General features: G+C 42.9%; 2 protein-coding genes across 3 annotated transcripts; both read right to left on the bottom strand.

The window, feature by feature from the left end:
* Window positions 1-1,367: 1,367 nt before the first annotated feature.
* On the bottom strand, window positions 1,368-7,988 carry tdh (L-threonine dehydrogenase). Of its 2 annotated transcripts, none has more exons than XM_083688505.1 (9): window positions 7,835-7,988; window positions 5,818-6,013; window positions 5,423-5,465; window positions 5,206-5,276; window positions 4,193-4,342; window positions 3,928-4,100; window positions 3,730-3,820; window positions 2,975-3,244; window positions 1,368-2,588 (listed from the first exon to the last, which is right to left on the bottom strand). In XM_083688505.1, exons 2-9 carry the CDS (start codon window positions 5,999-6,001, stop codon window positions 2,449-2,451), a joined length of 1,122 nt encoding a protein of 373 aa, XP_083544631.1. In that variant the 5' UTR covers window positions 6,002-6,013; window positions 7,835-7,988; the 3' UTR covers window positions 1,368-2,448. The 2 variants fall into 2 exon arrangements, with proteins under 2 accessions (XP_083544631.1, XP_083544632.1); XM_083688506.1 differs by lacking the exon at window positions 7,835-7,988 and adding an exon at window positions 6,861-6,905.
* Window positions 7,989-9,723: 1,735 nt separating this feature from the next.
* mtmr9 (myotubularin related protein 9) lies at window positions 9,724-22,168 on the bottom strand. The gene is made up of 11 exons (XM_083688688.1): window positions 22,113-22,168; window positions 21,102-21,306; window positions 20,699-20,807; window positions 20,260-20,385; window positions 19,635-19,808; window positions 19,175-19,392; window positions 18,665-18,826; window positions 18,291-18,432; window positions 17,360-17,580; window positions 15,920-16,071; window positions 9,724-12,273 (listed from the first exon to the last, which is right to left on the bottom strand). The coding sequence occupies exons 2-11, from the start codon at window positions 21,281-21,283 to the stop codon at window positions 12,110-12,112; spliced, it is 1,650 nt and encodes a 549-aa protein (XP_083544814.1). The 5' UTR covers window positions 21,284-21,306; window positions 22,113-22,168; the 3' UTR covers window positions 9,724-12,109.
* Window positions 22,169-23,574: the final 1,406 nt, after the last annotated feature.

Genomic DNA, 23,574 nt, shown 5'->3' with positions numbered 1-23,574 from the left:
TAGCTACAGAAAACACATTCAACAAGTTCAACATGTCTGCCAGACGTTCCATGCCAAAAAACTGCAAAAGAACATAGTTTGTGTCATATGGGGTTCACTTTACGTCAATAATATATAATATAACTATAACTAATAATATAATATAACTGAGGTCTTACTGCATACAGACAATGTGATTAATTGTTACTGTACTGGTGGGAGTTAAAGTTACATCAACTTGAAAGTTTGACCCCTTGATAGCTGAGGGCAGTGACCTGGCAGAGTCATAAACTCTCATATGACAAATGTTCTCAATCCTCTCCAGTTACAAATGTTCCTGGACGCATCCATTAACAGAACAGTAGTCTCTGACAAAATCCCTGCAAAGATTTTGATCTATCTTACTGTCAATGCTTAAGCCAAGTAAAACAAACAAGTAGCCTGAGAACGTCTTTTGTTTTCACAAAGCTCCACAAAATGCATGACAAGCTGTTCCATGGTTTGCATCACATGACACATAAAGTGCCACATTTAGCCTGGCATGGTGGTAGCGTTACGCAATTCCTCATGTCAAGGTTATCTAAGGCTTATATTAATCTTGGCTCGAGAAATGAGGACCCAACCTTAAAACTGTAGGAACATACAGTGTGTGGATTGATGGCAAATTCTTTTAATTTAATCCATTTTAAATTGATTCTATAACACAACAAAATGTGGTCTGAATACTTTTCCGAAGGCACTGTATCTTTACTTTAATCTTTCCTCTTGTTTGTGTAACTGTAAGCTTCACACAAGACGCCTAAGCAATCTCTAATTGCCTTGCATTCTTTTATGAGGTATGATGCTGCACCTCGCAGTATCCAGTTTTGCTGATGCTGTTGGTGAAGTCAAAAGGTCAGCAACGTGACTGCCATGTCACTATTTTTTAAAGAGCAGTCTACTAAAAGTGCTTTGCCAAACTGACCGATCTGAGGCTATTCAAATGCCATGTATTTTTATTAAGGCATACCTTGAATAACTGCTCTAGATTCTTTGGCTCATACAATAACTGTTGTGACTGCTATAGAACATGACTGAGCGTATCCCTTTCACTTTTACGAGGCCCACCGAGAGATCACTTTAATTAGATACCAAGCGACTTAAGTACTGAATTCACTTTAGGATTAACATCATGTTAAAACATTCTCATCTGTGCTTTGCAGACAGTGGCTTTTGAGCAGGAAAAGTTTACATGATTTTCATCTGAGATTCAGGCATCACTGCCTCCAGTCATTCCATGTTATGCTTTTGAAAAGGGCTTGAAAGAACATGGTAAAAACTCAGAGGAAGCTTATTAACATTGGAATAGTGAAGCAGAATGGCAAATACAGATCCAGACAGAGCAAGGGTACTTGGAAAAAAGTTTTTTTTTTATTGACAAAGCAGGTTTTGTGATTGAAAGAACATAACTTGCTCCAACTATCACATAATAAGCAACTTAATTGACAGAATCTGAAAAGAAACATGTAACCACAAAAATGGCTAAATTTCCCTTTTTACCCACAACTCCATGGAGTCCAACCTTTTGAGGAACAGATTGCGTGGGTGAAAAAATGAATAGTGTTGACGGCTAAATTAACTAATTGCAAAAGTCCACATTTAGCCAATCAAGATTCCTGTGGAACGTTCATACAAAAGTGCAAAAAGCACATTTACTCAACATGATTCCCATACATTTATCACCAGCAGACAGAATAAATAGAATGCAAAATAAGTGGAAAATAAACAGCAAAAGTAAGAAATACAAAATTATCGCTCATCCTCAATGAATGCCTCCCCACCATGATAAACAAAGATGCACTGTCAGCACCGGCCCTCATGCGATTCCCCACACATGTTCGCCAACAATGATTTTAAATGGTTGGCACTAAAGTGCATCAAACGATACCGCTTACTTTAATTTGTAAACCTCTCAATCATTACTCATCTACCAACTTGATTTTGGCTGTACATTTATAGGGCCCCTGATACCTGAATTCAAACTCAAAGTTCTTGGCAAATTAAACGCTTGCATTAGTTTTCATAAAACAAAGTGTTCAAGCGAATAAGATTGATGCTACATTCATTTGTTTCATTTGCTTGGTGTAGCCCAGAAAACTTTACAATTCATTGCCATACAAACCAGAGGCCCTGTGATCTGCCTCGGTCTTCATGATGACATCCAACCAACTGACAGCTCCCAATCTCCCAGCAGAGAGAACGAGGGAGGGATAGAGAGAGAGAGAGGTGTGGTGGGGTAGGGAAGGGGGTTGGCCCGCTCTGTCACGGGACCTTCACATTCTGCAGACATGGTAGCTTTGCGCCAGGCAAACAGAGCCCTTCCAAATTACACAGAAGAGAGAGAGAAAGACTATTTACAGACCACGTTTCTCCCTTCTCTTAAGCAGTCTTTACAGTATGTACAGAGAGACTCCTGCTGCCCCTGTAAGCTCAGTTGGCACGTGCGATGCGCGAGTCTGAGCCAATGAAGTTGAGCATCGTCTGGACGAGCTCTGGGAGGTCGTAGTCGTGCTTCCATCCCCAGTCGTTCCGTGCGTTAGTGTCATCGAAGTTCATGGGCCAGCTGTCAGCTAAAAAGAAGACACAAAGACATTAATGTTTTGTTCTGTTGTGGCTCATTTCATAGAACTTGCTAAAATGTCCTAGTTTTAGTCAGAACATAGCTAATCCCACGCTGGTGGCAAGACAGGAAAATTAATCAGTTCATACATTCATTCATTATAGCTAGAAAAAAAGTGTTTATTTAAAACGCATTTTAACAACAAAACTATGCAATCTGAACAAATAAATAAATAAATATTTACGTCGATGTGAATAACGGCTTATTATTTTACTTTCTTTGTTGTTTATTGAAAACATTTACCGTTACAGTTAATAAAATCTACAGGATTCAAATAAACGTGAAAAAAACCCAAAGAAATAATTCAACATAAACAACAAGCATTAGCATATTTACCGATGGCTTGTCGCACGTGATCGATGTCGTAGGTGACCTCTAGGTCAGGCAACTGTTTCTGGACTTCCTGGGCCAGCTCGTCGGGGGTGAAGCTCATGGCGTTGATGTTGTAGGTGCGCATGCTGAGCGTGTTAGTGGGCGCCTCCATCACCTCCAAGGTGGCCCGCAGGCAGTCGTCGATGTACATCATGGGGAGCCGCGTGTTGGGCCCGAGATTGCACTCAAACTTGCCCGTCTTGATGGCGTCGTGGAAGATTGCAACGGCGTAATCTGCAGAGAGAAACACGACACATCAGGGTTTTGCTCCTTTTTAAGTTGTGGATACCTTTTGTTTTGACATTGGCTACTTAGGATCTATGATGAACACAGCTGTCAAAAACACTTTTCATGGTCTCTGTAAACATCGTAGTTTCAAGAGATGTTACTTTAGTGTAGCAGTTTCATACAGTAGTGGCTCAACTATAGATGTTGCCCTTCTCCCAAGTTACAGATACCAACCCACCCCCAAGGTGCCCCAATTAGATAACCACGCATGGGGAGACATGGGGTGAGGGGTGTCGAGGGGAGGGGTTCAAATATAGGGTGGAGCTACCTAATCTTATCAGCATGGCTAAAACTACAGTGGGCCATAACAACTTTCTAGAACAAATTACAGCTTTATAAGCAATGTCACGTTTAAGTCAGGAGGGGATGTAAACAGATGGTAAACGTAATGGAGAACATTTGACGATGTTTGACCAAAAAGGCTCCCTCACCTGTTGTGCCTCCACCAGGCTGGGAGTCTGCAGAGATGATTCCTGGGTAGCGCAGACAACGGAAGTCCAGGCCGTAACGGTGGTGGTAGTACTGTTGAATGGCAAACAGGAATAACAATTAGACGCTATAAAGGCTGGTGACTAGTTTGCCTTTCAGTGCAAAGATGAGGAAAGAATGTGTTGAGGCTAGCATCTCACCTCGCCCATGAGCTCAGCGTGGACTTTGGAGACACCATAGATGGTCCGGGGTCTCTGTACACAGAGGTCTGGGGTGGGGTTTCTGGGCGAGGTGGGACCAAAGGCACCAATGGTGCTAGGGACGAAGAGGCGCAGGCCATGTTCTGCAGCGATGTCCAGGATATTGTGCAGGCCTGAAAAAGAGTGGTTAGGAGTTAGACACTCAAGAGATTCACTTCCTGGATTAAGGAAAATATGTTTTTACGTTGCAGGCCAACGTGCTCACCGGTGATGTTGACGGCGCGTGCCAGGGCTACGTTGGACTCCCCGACGGCACTGAGGAGAGCGCTGTAGTGGACCAGCCAGGTGATGCGGTTGTTCACCACAATCTCACGCAGGTTCTTATAGTCCAGGATGTCTGAGTAAATGAAGGGGCCTAAGGAGACAAACAAATACAAGTTCCTTGAAATGTTTACACCAAAGTCCCAAAATGGCTGCCTACTTGACTTGGAGTCTTGAGTGCTTTCCTTCCCATTGTTTTTTTTCTTTTTCCTTTCAATTGGTTGCTCACTCTTTCCAGTTGGTGACATATTGTTTTCACCCCTTGCCTGTTCTTGACTTCTCTTTGTTTTCTTGTTTGAGATGTAGACCCGTTTAATTAATCAGCTGTTTTCCCAGTAGTTTTAATGTTCCCATATCCTTTTAATGTTCTGCTCCATTTGCTCTGGGTAATGTAAATCAGCAAGTTAATTTTTGACTTTGGTTGGAATCATTATTATTAGTTACACCTGCATTCATCACTTTTGTGGACATCTCATTACCAGGTATAGGCAAGCCAGTCATGTATTGATCTAGGATGTGACCTTATGGACTTAACGGAACTAGGACAGGATTCCTTCCTCATTTTGACCTGACCAAATGCCAGTGGAGTATTTGCACTGTCTGGCAATAACAGAAACAAATGTAAAATATTAACACATTTCATTTACCTGTTTGAATAAATAATAATGACTAAGGACTAAGGTTTAGAGCAGAACACTGAGTAAATGTCAAAAAGATGAACTCAATATTTCAGTCTATTGTTCATATGACCTTATGGTCTATGTCTATTTATAGCACATACATGTTCTGTTACACCACATGACAGCCAGATCATTTTCTAAATGTATTCTAAGATAAAGCATGTTTGGTATTGCTGCTCTTTAAGAATATGACTTTGTTGATTGCTGAGCATAAAAACAATTTTCTGAGATCTAGTCTGAACTGGGTTAGTTTTATATCGGAAAAGGTTAACCTTACCGCTGTGGAACACGTGGCTTGGAGGTTTCCTGATATCTGAAAGAATAACGTTGTTGTTTCCAAACCGTTTCCTGTAAGGCAAATTAGATGTCAGGTGGTGTTACAATGTTATTATACTGATACTGCATATCATAACAACTTCATAACCATTGTGTAAAAAACCAAAATAGTTGAGAGGCAAACACACGTTTTCAATCCCACACGGTAGAACTCTTACCTCAACATTTTAGCGAGGCCCACCCCCAGCTGCCCGAGGCCACCTGAGAGAGAGGGGGAGGACGAAACAGACATTATCAGACGACATCCGAGGTGTGAAATCGGCAGCAAGGCGTTATCAGCAAGTATCTGCGGCCTTCAGATGGGGGTTACCATGGAGACATAGTTACGTCAGAGGCAGACCACCTGAGGGGGGGTCAGGGACCTTTATGCCAACAGCTGATTACTGCAGCAAACCCATGATGTTCTGCCATGCAATCTTCACAAATAGAGCTCTGTTGCGTCTGAATCATCGTTCAATTAGTAAAAGCTTTTTCTTTTGGTCATAGCAGCCATATTGTGTTAGTGATGGAGTAGTGTGACAGTTCAATGAGGTTGCCAAAGCAGTCCCCTCACCTGTGATGAGAACCTTGGGGTGGTCCGTCTCTGAGAATGAGACAGAGTGGAAGCTGGCGTCGGAGGTGACCTGGCGGGGGGAGAAGCTGATGTTGCGAACAGCGACCGTTAAGGGTTGGCATCCGCATCCTGGGGCCAGCAGGGCCTGCTTGGCGACCTTGCTAAGGGTTCTGATGACGGGCATCTTCACAGTCACCTATTGGAACGAGAGGACATTGTTAGAGCCCACTGACCACAATGTGCTTCAGGATTGTCAAGGCTTACGGTACCAACTCAACAGTCTATTTGAAGAAATGCATTTATTTCTACATTTTGAATAATACCTTAACATTATGTGACATTCACAAACAGTTAAACCATTTCTGTTCCCTGCCAGGCTGGTTCTGATTTGACTATTCTACAGAGGATCGAGGCCCTGGGACAGTGCAAACATTAGTTTGACTGCCATCATCTGGCAGTAGAAATCCCATGCAACGTTTCAAGGCAAAGACACACTATTCAAAGATACAGAAACCCTCGAAAACCCCACATCCCTGGGGACAGATAGGCTACCGTGCCAAGAAGAGACATGGAAACTTTTAGACGGCTCGGAAATGTAGCAGCGCCTGCTCTGCAAGTCTTGACATCAGTGACTTAACGTGAGAGACTTTTACATTCTTCATCATTTTGACATTTACATTTTGTTCCCGACAGTTAGGTTACTTAAAAACACTTTCTTTGAGTTATATCTGAAGTTAGACTCAAAGGTAAGTTATAAACCGACATTTACTGAATGAAATGTTGGCAAATGTCTTCATTCTTTTTATGTGAATAATATGTTTCTCGAGACAGCCTAACAATAACATCTCACGATTAATATGCGATTGATACAATTGGCGACACTGTAAGCGCATCGAAACGAACGATTCCGTTAACTTTCGCTACACTGTACATCTTTTTGTCTATAGGCTACAGACAGTGAACTTGCGCGTATGTGAGGAAAGCGCATCTTTTCTAGCGTTTAAAACAGAAAACAAATATCACTTTTCTTAGATTCTTCTTACCTTAGAGTCGGGTGAAATTTGAAAAGGAACGAAAAGTGTAAGAGTTGGGAGTATTTATACTGCCCTGCCTTCACCATGAGCCAATCACAGTGAGAGGAGTGGATATGAGGATACAGTAGACTGAAACAGTGCCAAGCTTGCTACACGCTTTTCGAGGTGTGCCATATAGATGACATGGCTACCTTTAGGAAACGATTTAGGGCACTGGTTGATCTTTAGTTTTTTGCTCCACATAGGGCTAATTTTACAAATTAATTATACTGTAAAAAAAAAAAAATCGAAATAATTACAGTATGTCACTATAATTGTATGTCGGCTGACATCTGAATGTTGACTGGTTGTAGGCTATTTTGCATATTCACGATGAGACCGAAGGAAAATGGCCAATATTCATGTGCTCTATTTCCGTCACCTCTTTAGCGAGGGCGCGTCCCTGCTGTAATGTTCCCCTTTGTCATTGATAAAGATAACTGAGATAACGCGGCCTACTTCCTTTACAAAACCTATGCCCACGGACCATGGTAGAGTAGACAATTGGGACAAACAATAGAAAACTATCTTGGCCGCACCATACTATGAAGTGTCTGGAGGGACATTGGGATTTACAGTCTGCTCCATAGAGGCTGAGTCCACATCGGTACGGAGTCATTTCAAGCACGATGTATTATTACATATGTTTTTCCTTTTTAATGTAACAATGTTAAGGCGCTGTTTCGGCTACAAACTCGCAAGAGATAGCCTGTAGTTTGGGGAGAAATAGAATCTTGTGTAAGAAGGCCAATCAGCTTGAGAATTAAGACAGCTAGTGATTAAATTAACATATACCGGTAGCCTAGTGGGTATACCATCATTTGCGTTATTGCGTCTGCACAATTGCTCTCCCATATAATTGTTTTAAGAATTGTGAATACACTCATTTTTCATCTTTAAATACCCATTTTCACTCATTAAATGAATGTAGATTGTTTACTCACCGATAAATATAACTTTGAAATAGAAAGCGAGTTGGGCGTCGCTTTTCCCTGAGTCTTGGTTTATAGTAGGATGCTTTTCCTTGATCTGGTCCTTTCACTGCGCTTGCCCGGCTGACGAGACACGTGTGTTCTCTCGCTACTATTGCATCAGCTTCGACTTCAGGTTTTATATCAGCGGCCATCTGGTTTCAAGGGAAGCCGGCTTTCGCTCCGATTGGTGGACCCTCGGAGGTGCGGTCCCTCGCCATGACCACTCCCACCACACGTCACTTTGTGGTCTCTGTGGTCAGTGTTTGACTGCCGCACATAAGTGGCCACGAGTTTCATCTGTCCTAAAAACCGTGTGCCAGTGGTATGGAGGCATGAGAGCGGTGTTCACAGGGAGAGTTATTTTGAGGGGGGCGGAGGGTAGCTGTGTTGAAAGGTTAGGAAAGGTTTGATGCCAAGTGCTAATACACATGCACTCTGCTGCTTTCAAATGCCTGCCCTAAGGTAATTTGAGTTGTAGTACCTAGAAGCCATTTAGCTATTTAATCCAACCTTAATCACATAAATTTTATCTTAAAGGTGCAATCTGTAATTCAAACAACAACAATGCGAGCTCCACTTTGTTGGTAAACAGCTGGGGGATGGGGAGGAGAGATGTAACCAATATTAAACCAATAAATAAACCAATGTTATTCTTTCAGTTAGAAGGTGACCATTGTGACGGACATATGTGTCTCATGAAAAGTGATCAGTAATAAACTCTGAAATATCTATCCAAGGCAAACTAGCACTGAGACTTTGCATATGTGTGTGTGTGAGTGAGACAATAATGCAATAGGTAGATAAAAGTGTTTTTGCAAAACAACGGTAGAAAGGTTGTCATCTTGTTAGGTGATAGGTGCATATCAGTTTAATCAGTCATCACTGGATGACTGTATTTGAGTGGGGCAGGGTAAATAAATGCACTCCACATTAAACGGTGTGAGATGTCTGAGACATGAGGAGAGGTAGGCGGGGCTCAGATCTCAGCTGGCATGTGAGTGGTTGACAGGTGCACACCCCCATTTCCGTCATCATAGGAAACAGGACTCCTCTCTCCAAAACAACACAGGTTAATCAATCACCTGTAGTGACACACATTTACTGAAAACAACATTAGTGATCCAAAGGGTACTCTCTATCTAAAAAAAATAAAAAATAAAATAAAAACGGACTCCCATTACCTGGAATCGAATAGGTTATTTGGTTTCCAAACTAGTGGTGAATGCCTGAGTGGGTTCTAGTGGGTTCACTACATTTAAAAGTCGACTCAATCCCACAGAGGGCAAGGCGTCACTTGACACCATGAGATGACATTAGTGATAATATCAGAGCATAACCCCCTTCCCAAAACATCTTATTTGTGTGTGCGCGGATTAAGATATCATTTAAACACAGATTAATCAGTATTTAACTTACAGTCAACTATAAATGATTTTCACCAAATTGCCTGATTAAGCTGCTCTGCCACCTTCAAGAGCAGAGCGCAGGAGATGTGTAAGTGAAACAGTGAGAGTTCGAGCTTCAGTTGACATATGAAGGAGAATGAGTGCAAACATGGTCAGCTATTCAAACATTTGCATAGGAGGTTTGAAGCTATGTTTGACGTAAACATGGGCACAAATGCTTCAATGTCTATTTCTGCCTGGATGGCTTCATCAGATGGTACATTCCTCATGTTGATGGGAGGTGTTTCACAATCCTCTCAGACGAATCAAACCGTGGCACATGGATTCCTAACTGCCTCCAGTGGTTTATATCTGTTCCAGGGGAGGCTGTGACAATGTCACCGGGGGTTTGGTCTGGAATATTTTCACCTTTTGTCTCCGGGAACAAAGCAATAACCACATGCGAAACACATGCATGCTTTCAGCACAGTCATCTTTTAATGCCCAAAGAGCTTAAAAAAACATAAATCATACTGTATTCATCATTTTTGCTTAATAAGGTTAATCTCAAAGACAAAGGAATTATTAACAGTGACCATCGAAATAAACAAACATTTTCACTTAATTCCAGTAAGGCATTGCACTGATCAGATATAAAGAAAACATCAGAAAGTGACACGGTAAAAGTGGGACAGCTTGTTTGACAGGAATGCCTATGATGCTAGTAAGGACCTAGTAAAATAGTTTATGTGCGCATTGTACATGTATGCATGTATTATTTGCTATGCCACTAAATACCCTATTATAGTAAGCTTAAGCTATTACCCCATACTTAATCAAGATGTCCCGCGAAGCTATAGAATCTGCCGCTGCCGGACCCATTTCCCTTGAAAACCCCCAGCTTTCAGACACTAACTTAGTGTTCTGTAACTTATTCAACATACAGGGTGCCCTTAGATCACTCTCTAGCTCTAAAGTCAGTCATACAGCTAGAAGATTTATCCTTCGCGAGAAGCTGTGTGTTTTTCTCAATCCATAGAAATTCAGGTAATAATTGAGCATTTTCGATAGCTCAACTGAAAATAAACATGTTAGTTTGAAAATGAAGGATAAAAAAACAAACATATTTAGGCCATGGTGGTAAGACATCCATCAGCCCTTCCCAAATGACACATTTCAGAGATGTCAGCAACGTAATTATATGGTTCATCAACCAAACTCTTATCGCTACATGTTGAACTAGAGAAGTCCCATGGTGCAATATGCTAAAACATGGAGAAAACAAGACATAACTAAAACATAGCTTTATAAAGCAGGCTGACTACAGTAGTTCACACTAAAACAGTGTAGATTAGAAGAATGTGCATTGATTAAAAGGTGAAGAAATGACTAATTTGGAACAAAGCATTTGCGGGTTTGCTATAAGCATCATATGACACCTGACAGACAGAGGTATTTGGACTTAAACAAACATTCAAATAATTGGCAATGGCTTGGAAAAACAATGATAAAGGTGTTGAATGTTTGTGCCTCTTTAAATCATGTGTCATGAGATGCTTATGTTGGAATTTTGACACTACCTTCACAGAAAACACTGAACATGTACAAAATAGTGTTAAATATAGAACAAGTTCATATATTTAACTGGCGTAGATTAAAATGACACATACGAGTAAAATGCCTCTCCCAAAAAGTGCATTTGTCATTATTGTTTAAAGCATATACACCAAAAAACAGCAGAATTATTTGTTCACCACATGTTTACCTCTTTAAACTACCTACAGAGATATATTACGAATTACGAAAAAGCTAAATAAAAACTTTAATTGGCCTGAAACATCAAAGGCTAACAATTTATTTTTGTTCAAAATGCTGTGTTCAAACTTCACACCATAAGCATTTTAGGAATGTAATAAATCATATAGTTAATCAGTGTAACAAATATTTCATAAGTGAAACTATCTGATTCGGAACCACCTCGTCATCATCATAAAGTGGTCAATGTGTATCTGGGCCTGAATATGGATAAGTTGCCACGGTTACTTGAAGTGTTGCCCACAAGGTAATTAATGCCCCAAAGATTACTAGAACCAGCATTGGTGGGTGTGTGTGTGTGTGTGTGTGTGTGTGTGTGTGTGTGTGTGTGTGTGTGTGTGTGTGTGTGTGCCAGTGGAGTTAACATTGTTTAACAGCTGACTGGGATAGCATGATGTACATGTACACGGTCTGTACTTGTCGTACGTGCATGCATACATAGAAACAGTACTGAGAAGCAGGTAGGCTACACAGCAGGTAAGGTTGTGTTTTGTGTGTGTGTGAGAGAAAGAGAGAGAGCCGGTGGGGCAACAGCTATGGAGATCAGCTTACTGGGATAGCATGATGTCTCTGCGTGTCTGTGCATGCATGCGTACAGTGCTGAGGCAGGTAAGACACACAGGGGTGGGGTGGTTTGGCTTTAGTGGTTGCATTTAAAAGTGACTGGCTGTGTTTCTTTCTCTCTCTCTTTATCAATCTCCCTGTCATTTCTTCCAGGCCCTGTTTGAGTACTACTGTAAAAGTACATTCCTCCTTCACACCTTCTTAGAGTTCGGCTAATTGCTAATAAAGCTGGACAGGAGAGATGAAAGCAAGGAATTCACTTTATTGCTTTCATCTATTAGATTGCTTTTGTCATATCAGCTCAGTGACTGCTTCGAGGGAAAGAAGGAATGATGTATTCAAACTGGGCCTCCCCCCCCTATCTCTCTCTCTCTCTCTCTCTCTCCTTCCTTCCTTTCCTTTCTCTCTTTCCACAGTTCCCTCCCTCTCTCTCATACCCCCCATCTATCCACCCTGTGTTCTCTCCCTGATCCGGATCCTTCTACGGCGTCTGCAGCAGCGGGTCCTCCGTCTCCAGCTGGGCCAGTTGTCTGCGCAGGCTGTTGACTTTGCTCTGCAGCTCCTTGTTGTACTCGATGATGTGCACCATCTCCTCGTAGGCCTCGTCCAGACACTTGGAGGAGCGGTTCCAACGCAGGAACACTCCTGGAGGGGAGGAGACACACCGCACAAGCACAAGCTTATGTTACAGTCCCATAGTTAAGCTCCACATTGTTCACTTTTGAAAGGGAGCATGGGAATTGGCAATACTTGCATTATTTCTCACATTGAACCAAACCTGATATGGTGCCAGTTGAGCTTGCAGCGCCACCGAAAGGTCAATTACTTTTTTTCTAGCCCTGCAAGCGAGGGTTGATGCAAATAACTGAGTGAAGAGTGTAAAGAAAGATATGGGTGCGCTTTGAGCCGGCAGATATGGGCTCGGTACGAGGCAGGGCTAGTGCCTGCAACGCTCTCCCAGCCTGCACAGGCTGTGAATAGTGCTTCAGCGAATAGGAAATGCAGGGGTGCATATCCCATAGTGAGGTGTCCAAAAATGAATGAATGGCACCGAGTCGACTGAAATAGAACAATGACGTGGGTGTCAGAGGTCTTGTCAGCCAAATCTTATAGTCTAGACAGCGTCATATATAGAAATGTCATAGTTACGTAGGCTGGCCCTGTCACGGGAGGCCCTGAATGAGAGGAGGGGGAAAGTTGGTCCCATTGCGTGAGCTCACTGCGGGGAAAAGAAAAGTGCCTGAGGGGGGAGAGGGGGGAGAGGGAGGCACTCTGGTTTCCAACGTAGTGAGACTTCAGAGGTGTACTCTATGGGTGGAATGTACAATGAACACAATCAGGAGGACATTCTCCATTCTCCTCTTGAAATATGTGTTCATACAGTAAACTAGTTGATGCTACATACAACATGCTGATGCTTTTTTAAGCATATGTTCAACATTGCCTACAGTTTCCTAAAACTGTGGTTTCCTATCCTTGACATTTCAATTTCATTTCAATAGTAAAATATAGTCTTTGCTGTAGGTTTGTGTTATTGAACAAAATGCTTCTTCTGTATGTTCTTTCTCAAACATTTAATCAAAAAGACTATAATTCCCGAGATCTGAGAAGTGCACCTGTAACAAGCAGGTTTGGGAGGTAGGCTTAACGATCCTGCAAATATCTACGTTTTCACGCTACAAAACCCCATAAATTCAACATGTTCCGCACTCATATAGAAAAGAGCCCTATGGAAAACAGCCATGTTGAAAGCAAGGGCATCAACCCCTCAGGGTGGCAGCAAAATACTGTACTTCTGTACTCTTTCACAATTCCCTACTTTTTCCATGTGTAAACAATGAGAAGACTGTGAAGAGAAGTGAACAAACATATTTCTTCTCAATGCTCCAAAAATGAATGAATGTCATCTCTTTACTGAATGAAGTGAGGAGAGGAAGGTGTCTGACATTCTTTGGTTTCTCTTGAAAGTTCATACCACACACCCTATACGTGGAATGTAGGTCTGTAAGCTCTTGTGTTGCAGTCACGCAGGCACGTTTGAACCCAATAACCGCCCTGCCTTAAAGTTGGGCTGATGCAAGAGTATGCGTAGAGTCTGTGACCAGCAAATGGTTTCATGGTTTAATGGTGTGGGACGGGAGTATGGTTGGTTATTTGGGTAAAATACACTTCGGGGGACATTAGGACAACACTAAAAAGCGGTGCAGTTCTTGAAACAGACTGAAAAAGTACGCAAGTGTGGGCCTGATCTCAATACATGTTGGGAATGCAAACTGTGTTGCACATCAACTTCAATGTTTTTCACATAATCAACTTGGGGCCCTAAAAATCAATAGCTGGGATGAATGAAACACAGGTAACAAATCTGGGATGGATACATCTGACACTGAACGCTGTAGCCCTGTGACTCCCTATGTCTCCGCATGTATGAGTCACTATTGCCACAAAATAGTGGGCTAAGATTAGAAGCAATATGATTTGTAATTGGCCTTCTCTTGAAGCCTGCTAGCGTCACGGGTGCTCAGGTGACAGTGAGGACACTCAGGGTGCATCCTATAATAGGCCAACCACGCGGGGACAGCATAAATGTGCTTGAGCTGCCATCTGAGCAATGGGGAAAATGTGCCAGGATGGATCAGTGACGCTTCCTATAATGGTCAAAGTACCCCCGTGTTTCACATGTTCACAACTGAAGCACCAATGCTAAAGTGTTCAATGAAATCCGTTGTGGACATTTGCACATGAGTGACCTTGTCAATTAAACAAAAGCATTCTAGTCAATACATATTTTCTTGAGTGTTTCTTCTAATGCATATTTCCTCTGATGCAACGAGGACAAACAGTACATAGAGCAGGGGTTCCCTACTTTCTTTGTCTTGCGACACCAAATTGACATCAACAATTTCCCATGACCCCAACAACTTGATTGTGGGCCGTCAACACATAATAATGATGTCCAAGTGTCTAATCACCTGAAAGATTTAACCCCAAAACACTGCAGTATAGACTACAGGTGCAATACACATACATTGTCTTCACACACAACAAAAATAGTTGTGTCTTACGTATCAAATTAAAAAGGTTAGTTTGATTTTGTCAGGGGACCCCAAATGGAATCAGGGGACCCCACAGGGGTCCCGACCCCAAGTTTGGGAACTTCTGACATAAAGCTGACATAAAGTAATATGTCAATATATATAAAAAGGAGAATATTACTGATACATGGATTGTTCTCTTTTTGTTTAGAGTAAGTGATGTCTCCATTCATCTGATTCAATGGTTTCAAAGCCCCCAAGCAGCCCCCAAGCAGCCCCCAAGCAGCAAATGTAGCATTCCATATAAGCAATGCTACCCCCCTCTGGTGAAAGTGCACATTTAAGTAGAATGATGAAATAGGGGGCGGAGAGATTCAATAAGAAATATTGAAATAGGAGAGGAGGGGGGAGGAAAGGAGAAGTAAGGAAATAGCAAGAAATGCCAAGAACAGAAGAGGGAAGTGAGACAGTGGGCGTACATGTGGACTGAAACAGTGGGGGACAAGGGAACTGAAACAGTGGAGGACAAGGGAACTGAAACAGTGGAGGACAAGGGAACTGAAACAGTGGAGGACAAGGGAACTGAAACAGTGGGGGACAAGGGAACTGAAACAGTGGAGGACAAGGGAACTGAAACAGTGGAGGACAAGGGAACTGAAACAGTGGAGGACAAGGGATCTGAAACAGTGGGGGGACAAGGGAACTGAAACAGTGGAGGACAAGGGAACTGAAACAGTGGAGGACAAGGGATCTGAAACAGTGGAGGACAAGGGAACTGAAACAGTGGAGGACAAGGGATCTGAAACAGTGGAGGGCAAGGGATCTGAAACAGTGGGGGGACAAGGGATCTGAAACAGTGGAGGGACAAGGGATCTGAAACAGTGGAGGACAAGGGATCTGAAACAGTGGAGGACAAGGGATCTGAAACAGTGGGGGGACAAGGGATCTGAAACAGTGGGGGGACAAGGGATCTGAAACAGTGGGGGGACAAGGGAACTGAAACAGTGGAGGGCAAGGGGTCTGAGGAAAATGGCTTCCCTCCAGAGGTATTTTTATATAGCACTCCTACCATACTGTTTGGTTGTGTCATTTGGAACAACCTTTTAGGTGGGTCAGGTTGCAGATGACAATCTTGAGCGATTGCGTATTTCCGTCTGTCTTGTTATGTCTATTGTGCTTCTTGTTTCCAAGGAATTTTTTAATATTTAATAGTTCAAAAATCAGATAAAAATATTGAGCTCCATTCCCAGTCCTACCTTCCCACAGCAGCAGGCTCTGGGGAGCCACGGACGGCCAGATGACCAGGCTGTTGGCCTCGTAGAGGGGGTTGGAGAGGCGCTCCAGCTCCTGGGGCCTGTTCACCCATGACCACAGAGACACCGTCTTCTGAGGCAGCTTCAGCTTGGCCCTGACACAAAGACAGAGGGAGAGCAACATGCAAGTTATCAATACAGGCGTATTCTCAGCAAAACACCACAGAGTAAAGACCCATCTCTTTAGACTACACTTGGGCTCTTCTTCCTAAGACTGCTTCCACTCCTAGCATTTCCCAACGTATCACACTTGTGTTAAACCTGAACTTTTGCCAAACAAATAAAAAAAGAACACTTGTTTCTGTGACCGCTTCTTGCACTTATTTTTATAGAAAGTTTTCTTTGCAATGATTGTGACATACAGGTGTTTCACTTACTTTAGGTGAATTGTTCTGGATAAGAGTGTCTGCTAAATCACTAAAAAGTACAAATGTAAAACTAAACCAATACAGTTATCAATACGCCTCCAACTGTCTTTGTGGCATAACTCAACTTAGGTTCTTCAAAACGTGCATTTGGTTACAATCTGATCCACAAGCTGGGAAATACATCAGTGCTGACAGACATTTTAAAAACACTCACAATAGGAAATATGCTTGTGTGTTGAATGAGATATTAGTTCCTTTTTGGAGTATTGTGTCACAATTTCTTAACGTGACAATTTTGTTATTGGACGCCTTTCCTCACAGCAAACAGAAATGCGTATAGTGGACTTGGCACGGCAGGGCCCTCGATGTGAACCAACCGCTGTGCAGAGGCAGCAGACTGGGGGGGGGTAACTTGAGCTGTGAATGGAGACTCCATTCTAGACATCCTGCCCTCCGGCCGACCCTGTCTGGTGCAACTGTGCTCTGTGGCTGACGAGGTCATAATCCCTGAGCATGAGGACACGACAGAAACAAACTGCCAACGACAGACTTATGCTGCGTCCTATTTTTTTTCTGATTTCTCAGCCTAATAATGGTTTCCTTGACTTGCAGTGACAACTCTTTGGTCTTCATGTTGGCAGACACCAATAGTAGACTCCAAAGGCAAACCAAAGCCTAGAATCAAGACTAGACATTGACAGCTCTCATATGGCTGCACAAATTATGTGACAGAACACACCTGACTAACCAGAAACACCTGTCAAGCCCCAATAGTTTCGGTGCCCTAAAAGGGTTGTAATTTCTAAAGGGGAAACCAATTGAAAGAAAACAACATTGAATTAAAGCTGAGAATCTCTACTTTAACCTCATAATAATTGTTTCATCAACAATTATTAACGTTACATCAAATCCAAACTGTTGGAGTATAGAACCAAAAGAAGAAAAAATGCTTCCTTTCGCCAACACTTATGGAGGGCGCTGGTATAACTGTGCAGGGTGAACTGTGCTAACTGACCTCTCGGCGGCGCTGTTGCCGATGAAGGTGCCGAACTGCGAGGCGTAGGCGTGCTCGACGAGCAGCACCAGGAAGTGCTCGCTGAACTGGAAGGAGCAGGGGAACTGGCGAAGGATCTGCCACACGCAGTCCAGGAAGAGCAGGAAGACGGGCGCCTCCCAGCGCGGCTTGCTGTTGGAGTAGGCCGACTGGGCGCAGCGCTGCTGGAACGGATGGCCCGCCTTCGAGGGTTCAAGAGGGGGCGGAGAAAAAGGTGAGCTGGGGTCACGGGGTCAAGGTACTGGAAGGGGATCCATTCTAAGTCTGTGCATGACGTTAAGGGGAATTGGAATTGCTACTCAATTATGGAAATGTAATCACAAAGTTAAACAGTACTTTTCAATTCTACATTAAAATCTCAACTGATCTCCTGAATTTACGCGAGGCATACCCAGAAGGGGTTAACCGCCTGGTAGGGTTATTTTAATGCACACCAGGCCGGAGACTGAAAGCACCACTAGCCCACCTAAACTGCCGCTGTTTATACTGCTTATACTGCTTATACTGTTTATTACTTCTATTTTATTTTATTCTATTTTAAAACTTATTGTTGCACTACTCTGTGGCACTGTCACTTTTGCATTTCACTGTATACTTGTATGCACGTGACAAATAAAGAATCTTGATCTTGAACTGTTATAGGAGATCATTCATACTCTGCTGTAACCAATATCCAGAAAGTAACTCAATAAGAAATGCTGTAACCATAAATAACCTGTTTTTTCACATTGTATATATCAAGTATGCTGTACACCATGTTATGTTGTGTACCTCTGTTTATACCTTTCTTGTGCCAGTGTGCCGAAGACAATAAAGTTTTCTTATCTTATCTAAAGAGAACAGTAGCCCTGAGCTTTCTTCCATATGGACCTGCGGCTGCAGAGCCACTCACCTGCAACCACTCGCGCTCCACCAGGGCCTGGAAGCCCTGAATGGTCCTGCAGGATGGGTCCAGGATGATCTGAGCCAGAGAGGTCACCTGCAGGGTGGAGTCTGTGCCCTCTGTGCCGTGGACCAGCACAGACGCCCCCTCCCTGAGAGAGAACACACACACACACACACACACACACACACACACACACACACACACACACACACACACACACACACACACACACACACACACACACGCGCACGCGCACTGAGAGTGAATGTCCACTTGTGTTTGTGAGTCTGTGTGTTTGTGTGTGTCTGTGTGAAAGACACAGAGAGAATAATGGAGGTCTATGTACCCGAGATAGAAAGGAGAGGTAGGAGTCTGCTGACCTGTCGATGCACTGGGCAGCCAGGCAGGCGGTGGTGAGGATCTCTTTGACGTGGGTCTGCCAGTTAGAGGCCTCCAGCTTGCTGAGCCAGCGGTCCATGCTGTGGGATTGGTCATTGCACGCCTCCACCAGCTTGATCAGGCTCTCCTGGAGAATGTTGGACCTAGCGATGGAAGTTAGCATGAGCATTAAATATGGTGAATCAAGTATACACTCCAATTCAGGGAAGGATAGCATACAGACTAATGGTAGCTTAGGGTGCTCTGCACACACGTAAGGTAGAGTTGACTAGTATGTGTGTGTGTGTGTGTGTGTGTGTGTGTGTGTGTGTGTGCGTGTGAGCTTTTGAGGGCAGAGGACATGAGCGTAAGAGTGTATTGTGAAACGGTATTATGCAGTGAATTCATACAACGTACGTATCATCAGTTCATATTTCACATTGAACATACATGTGGTTCAAATAGTGGCTCAAGTTTTCCATGCATATCTCAAGGACACAGTGCCCACTTACCTCTCAATAGCCTTGTGGATCCTCCTCCACTGTGGGTAGTTAGCCTCTGTCTCGAACCCACCACCACGTGCCTTGGCCTGCTGGGCCACACTGATGGTGCGTGTGTCGATGATGTATCCACGCTTGCCCGCCCGCAGTGTGGCGTTGATCAGTTTCTCGTCCTCCTTGCAGCGCCGCCCGTTGGTGCCCGTCAGGGGCTGTCCCGCTCGCATCATCACCTGGGGACAAAGAGTGGTCAAAGGACAGAGAATCATTTCAAATTGCAATATATATAATTTCTAATTTAAACAAATATGATTTCAAGTTCCACTATACTATTACTGTAGTATGAATCTCACAACTGTCACTATATGTATCAAGGAGAAGCTTAAAAGTCTCAGGTCTCAGTATAGCTTAAAACGGTGAGACCTCGCCATTCTGCTGCAAATGGACTTCATTTCCCATGGTTCCCTGCTCTCACCATGCCATTCTTCTTGTGGTAGTAGCTGAGCACGGGGAAGCGGCCGCCGTGACGGAAGGTGGCCACTTTCCTCAGGGTGTCATCGTCAATGTCTTTGGGCACGGCCACCAGAGGAGGGTAAGAGGAGCACACGCTGAAGTCCTTGTTCACGCCGCTCAACCTCCACTCGTCTGTCTGAGAGGAGGGGGGCATCATAGGTTTAGTTTCACAAGTTCAGGGATGAGTGTAAAGTTCTGCTTTACTTTTCAGCTTAAAATGAAGGCTCCCAAACTCCTAAGTTCCTAACCCTAACCCTAACTCCTAACCCTAACCCCAACCCCTAACCCTGTTATTTATTATGGTAGTTTTACTACTTATGTCGCACCCATGAAACCGGATGTCGTTGTTTTCAATGAGATGGTCATGGCCAGCTCGGCCAAGGTCAACGACAAAATAAGTCCTGACTTTTGTTTTGTCGCTAATACAGACGTGATTATGACAGTGTACTTTCAGATATCAACAAAAATGAACACCCTGAAAAGCATCTATTTCTCATGAGAGAAAATAAACATATTTGTGGCTTGTTTAAAAAAAACAAAAAAAACACCAGCTGTAAACTCTACTCTGATTATGAAAGCAACTATACCATGGACTCAAGGTCTTTGAAGACATCCTCTGGAAGGAAAGAGTTCCAGCCGTTCTCTATGACCTCAAACATGGGCCGGTAGAAGAAGGGGTACATCAGGGGGACAGAGTCCAGGGTGGACAGCGCCTGTGGGCCATGAGCAGACAACATTGAGTATGCACTTTAGAAGACATAGAGCAAGTATTTGACCAAGTGGACAGCAGTGAATTAAGATGAAACAGAGTGGATGTTGTATAAAAAAAGTAGAGGAGCACAACTCTCCCGAATGTACCTACAGTAAATACAAATTAATCTTCAAATGCAGTAGAATTGTTCCCTTTCCCTCTATTTATTCTATAGTGGACTATGTAGACAGGTGAAGTTAATCAGAAACATCTCTCAAGTCATCCAACTCCCCATGGGGATATTGCAGAGTCTATCTTAGACTGGGCCCACTCACCTCAATGGAGCTGGCGATGTTGAGGCACTCCTCCATCCCAGGGATGTCCAGCTGGATTACCCTCAGGTCTTTGCATTTCACTATGATGGTCCCCAGAGAGCCAATAAACCTACAGGAGAATGGTATGTTATGGTGCCATTAGCAGTATATGATCATCTTTTCTCAGCCTACAACCCTACAGTATCACAAACCTGGAAGATGAGTCAGCGTTTTGAGGTTCGGCAGTTCAGACAGTTCAAAAAGCTCCCCATCTTATCCTCAAGGTTCACTATGGTCACTGAGATGAATGTTAGGTAACGGGTGCTGACAGTGACCATCGTAAAGGCCTCAGATACACTCCTCCTCTCCTGACTGTAGAACCTTAGCACTGCTAAAAACCACTGTTAGCCACTAGCCCCCTCACCTCTTCTCTATGGAATCAATGTTGGAGTGGAGCAGCCACAGCTCCTCGGTGTTGTCCTGCCTGGAGGAGAGGATGAGGTGGTGTCCCGTCAGACAAAGGGTCCCCTCCACCGTGGGCATAAAGGGACGGTGGAGGACCACCCCATCCACCCGAGGGGTCTTGATGAGCTCCGCAAACTCCATTCCCAATGAGAGGCGCAGAAAGTCTACAAGAGGAGATGAGGTCATGAAATAGTCCTACTCTTTTCGACAGTGTAATTTCCATATCAAAAGTGTTCTGTTGTTGTTGTTACTTCTGCTATGTTGAATGCCATACTCTTTTTAGATTAATAGAGCTGTCTAAGCACAATATTTCATGTCAATTTCACCTGACATTTATTATTGAGCCAGCTCAATAATGTTTGTACAAACTACCAAGAGAGGGTCACACCAAGTCTATTAACCTAAATAATTACACACACATAATAACACACCATAATTGCTATTAGAGAAGATGACCAATTTACCAACAAGTTAGTTGGGTTAATGTCATGTCATCGTGTCTTGCTAATAGATGTTAAGACGGGAGCTTAAAATCAAGAAAGGATGTAGCTCGGAGAAGCTGCTGCTGAGTCAGGAATAGCCCCTAAACGAGATGTCATGTCCTTCCTGCAATTGTGTCTGAAAATGAAGGCTTAGCCCACATATCATTGCTAGCTAGTTAGCTAGCTAACTATTAATCTTTGCTCATTTACATATGTATCTCCTTCAACCAACCATGATGTGCACTTGTTTGCAAGCTAGCTGCATTAGCTAAGGAGTGCCATGTATCGGTAAACATTAAATCCAGATTTGTATCGAATGACTACAGACTGCTAGTTAGCCTCTGGCTCTGTGCTCTGCAACAGAAAGTGTGTCGCTAATAGCATCTTTGGAATAAATAAAACTGTCAATAAATAAATACGTCTACTAATACTCTTTTCCAAATGTATGACGCAAGAAGGTAGAGTTTGAAATAATACGAGCATTTTACCTGACACCTCGGCTATGTTTTTGACAGGTTGACAGGCAGAGTTCGCTTAGAAAAACATGCCGACTGGAACAGGTGGAAGTGATATTGTGTTCCGTTCAAAGAGGAGATTACAAAAGCTAGAAGCCTCTTCTGGATAAAAAAAAAAGTCAATATTTATGACACTTTTTAATGACATGCATATGAGATAGCCCTCTCTTTGGCTGGTATTACCTTTCGATTTTTATTTGGATGGAAAAATAATACTACTAGTCACAGACGATGACCGTGTTTGAGAGGATCAAGTTTGAGTAGTTGCCGACCAGCGTTGATCACAATTACTTCTCACAGACTGCATGAATGCACATCCTGGTGCCAACACAACATCATGACAATTTGCAATGCCAAATCACACACCTGCCCGCAAGTTGTGAAGGCAGCCTCCCGAGGTAGCCTCCCAAATAAATATGGAATTATTCAACTAAATCTGTTCCATCTGTTATGGGTTCCAATACATTTGCCAATAGCAAGCCTGTTATGTTACGCTATATTGGTCCTACAAACTACCTTTGGAAGTCCTACATTGTCAACTCTGCCCATTATTAGCTGAAGAAAGCCCACTAATGAAGAACTTTCGTCTGTTCTGGTCTGATTTGGGACAGTTGACAAGGTACATACAAACACCATTCCATCAGAGCTTAGAATGAGAGAACAGTTCAGTCTACTGCCACATCCTGAAATCTTCAGAAACATTCCAGCTAGATTTGAAGTTGACTAGAACAGAAATTGTTAAAATAGACTGTCACTGTTCCAATACCAACTCCATCAAGTTTGCTGATGACACCTGTAGGAATTTCACCCTTGTGAAATAAGATGTCTTGCAATTCCAAAAGAATATACGGTATGTATAAACATGTGCATACAACGACAATGCATGTTGCTTAGCCTTTGTTATTATGGTGATTTTGGAATCAAACTTTTAAACAAATAGGGATACACGAATTTTGTGAAATATTATCATTATAATTATTATTACTTGTTCGGTTATTATGTTTATTTTCATGTATTATTATTATTATTATTATTATTATTATTATTATCATCATTATTATTGTTAGCCTTAGCGTTAGTTTAGACAAGTTGCATGGTCCCGTGGTCACCATGGCACCGGCCGTATTGTGACGTCAACGTCACAGTCATATTGTAGTTCAAACTACCGTCACTACTTTGGTCAAACGTGTTTTATGCTAAACTGAGACGACCCTCTACGGTTCAAGAGCGTTTTCATATTGGCTTTGACAATGCCGAACAAAAAAGAGGTAACTATTTCGCGAATGAGTTATTGTGTTGATGTGACTGGACCTTATCATGTGTGATCTGATGTGTGTTTTCTTGAAGGCCAAGAGGAACAGTAGTGGCAAGAAGACCACGGTTGAGAAGGCCACCAACACAGGTTAGAGATTCTCTTTAGAATGTATACAACGCT

Source organism: Argentina silus (genome assembly GCF_951799395.1).
Source record: "Argentina silus genome assembly, chromosome: 17".
NCBI classification, from domain to species: domain Eukaryota; kingdom Metazoa; phylum Chordata; class Actinopteri; order Argentiniformes; family Argentinidae; genus Argentina; species Argentina silus.
The sequence above is the reverse complement of the archived record's forward strand: the minus strand, read 5'-3'. Positions and strand labels throughout refer to the sequence as shown.

Bases quoted from the DNA above. Each gene is read 5' to 3' on its own strand.
- mtmr9 (XM_083688688.1), bottom strand. From the start codon at position 21,283: ATGGAGTTTGCGGAGCTCATCAAGACCCCTCGGGTGGATGGGGTGGTC. The intron at 19,809-20,259 runs GTATAGTTGCTT...CCCTCCTCTCAG, and splicing joins TCAAAGACCTTGAGTCCATG to ACAGACGAGTGGAGGTTGAG. The intron at 17,581-18,290 runs GTGAGTGGCTCT...GAACCCTCGAAG, and splicing joins TGGAGCGCGAGTGGTTGCAG to GCGGGCCATCCGTTCCAGCA.
- tdh (XM_083688505.1), bottom strand. From the start codon at position 6,001: ATGCCCGTCATCAGAACCCTTAGCAAGGTCGCCAAGCAGGCCCTGCTG. The intron at 4,343-5,205 runs GTAAGGTTAACC...TTGTCTCCTTAG, and splicing joins AAGCCACGTGTTCCACAGCG to GCCCCTTCATTTACTCAGAC. The intron at 3,821-3,927 runs GTGAGATGCTAG...GCCATTCAACAG, and splicing joins ACGCTGAGCTCATGGGCGAG to TACTACCACCACCGTTACGG.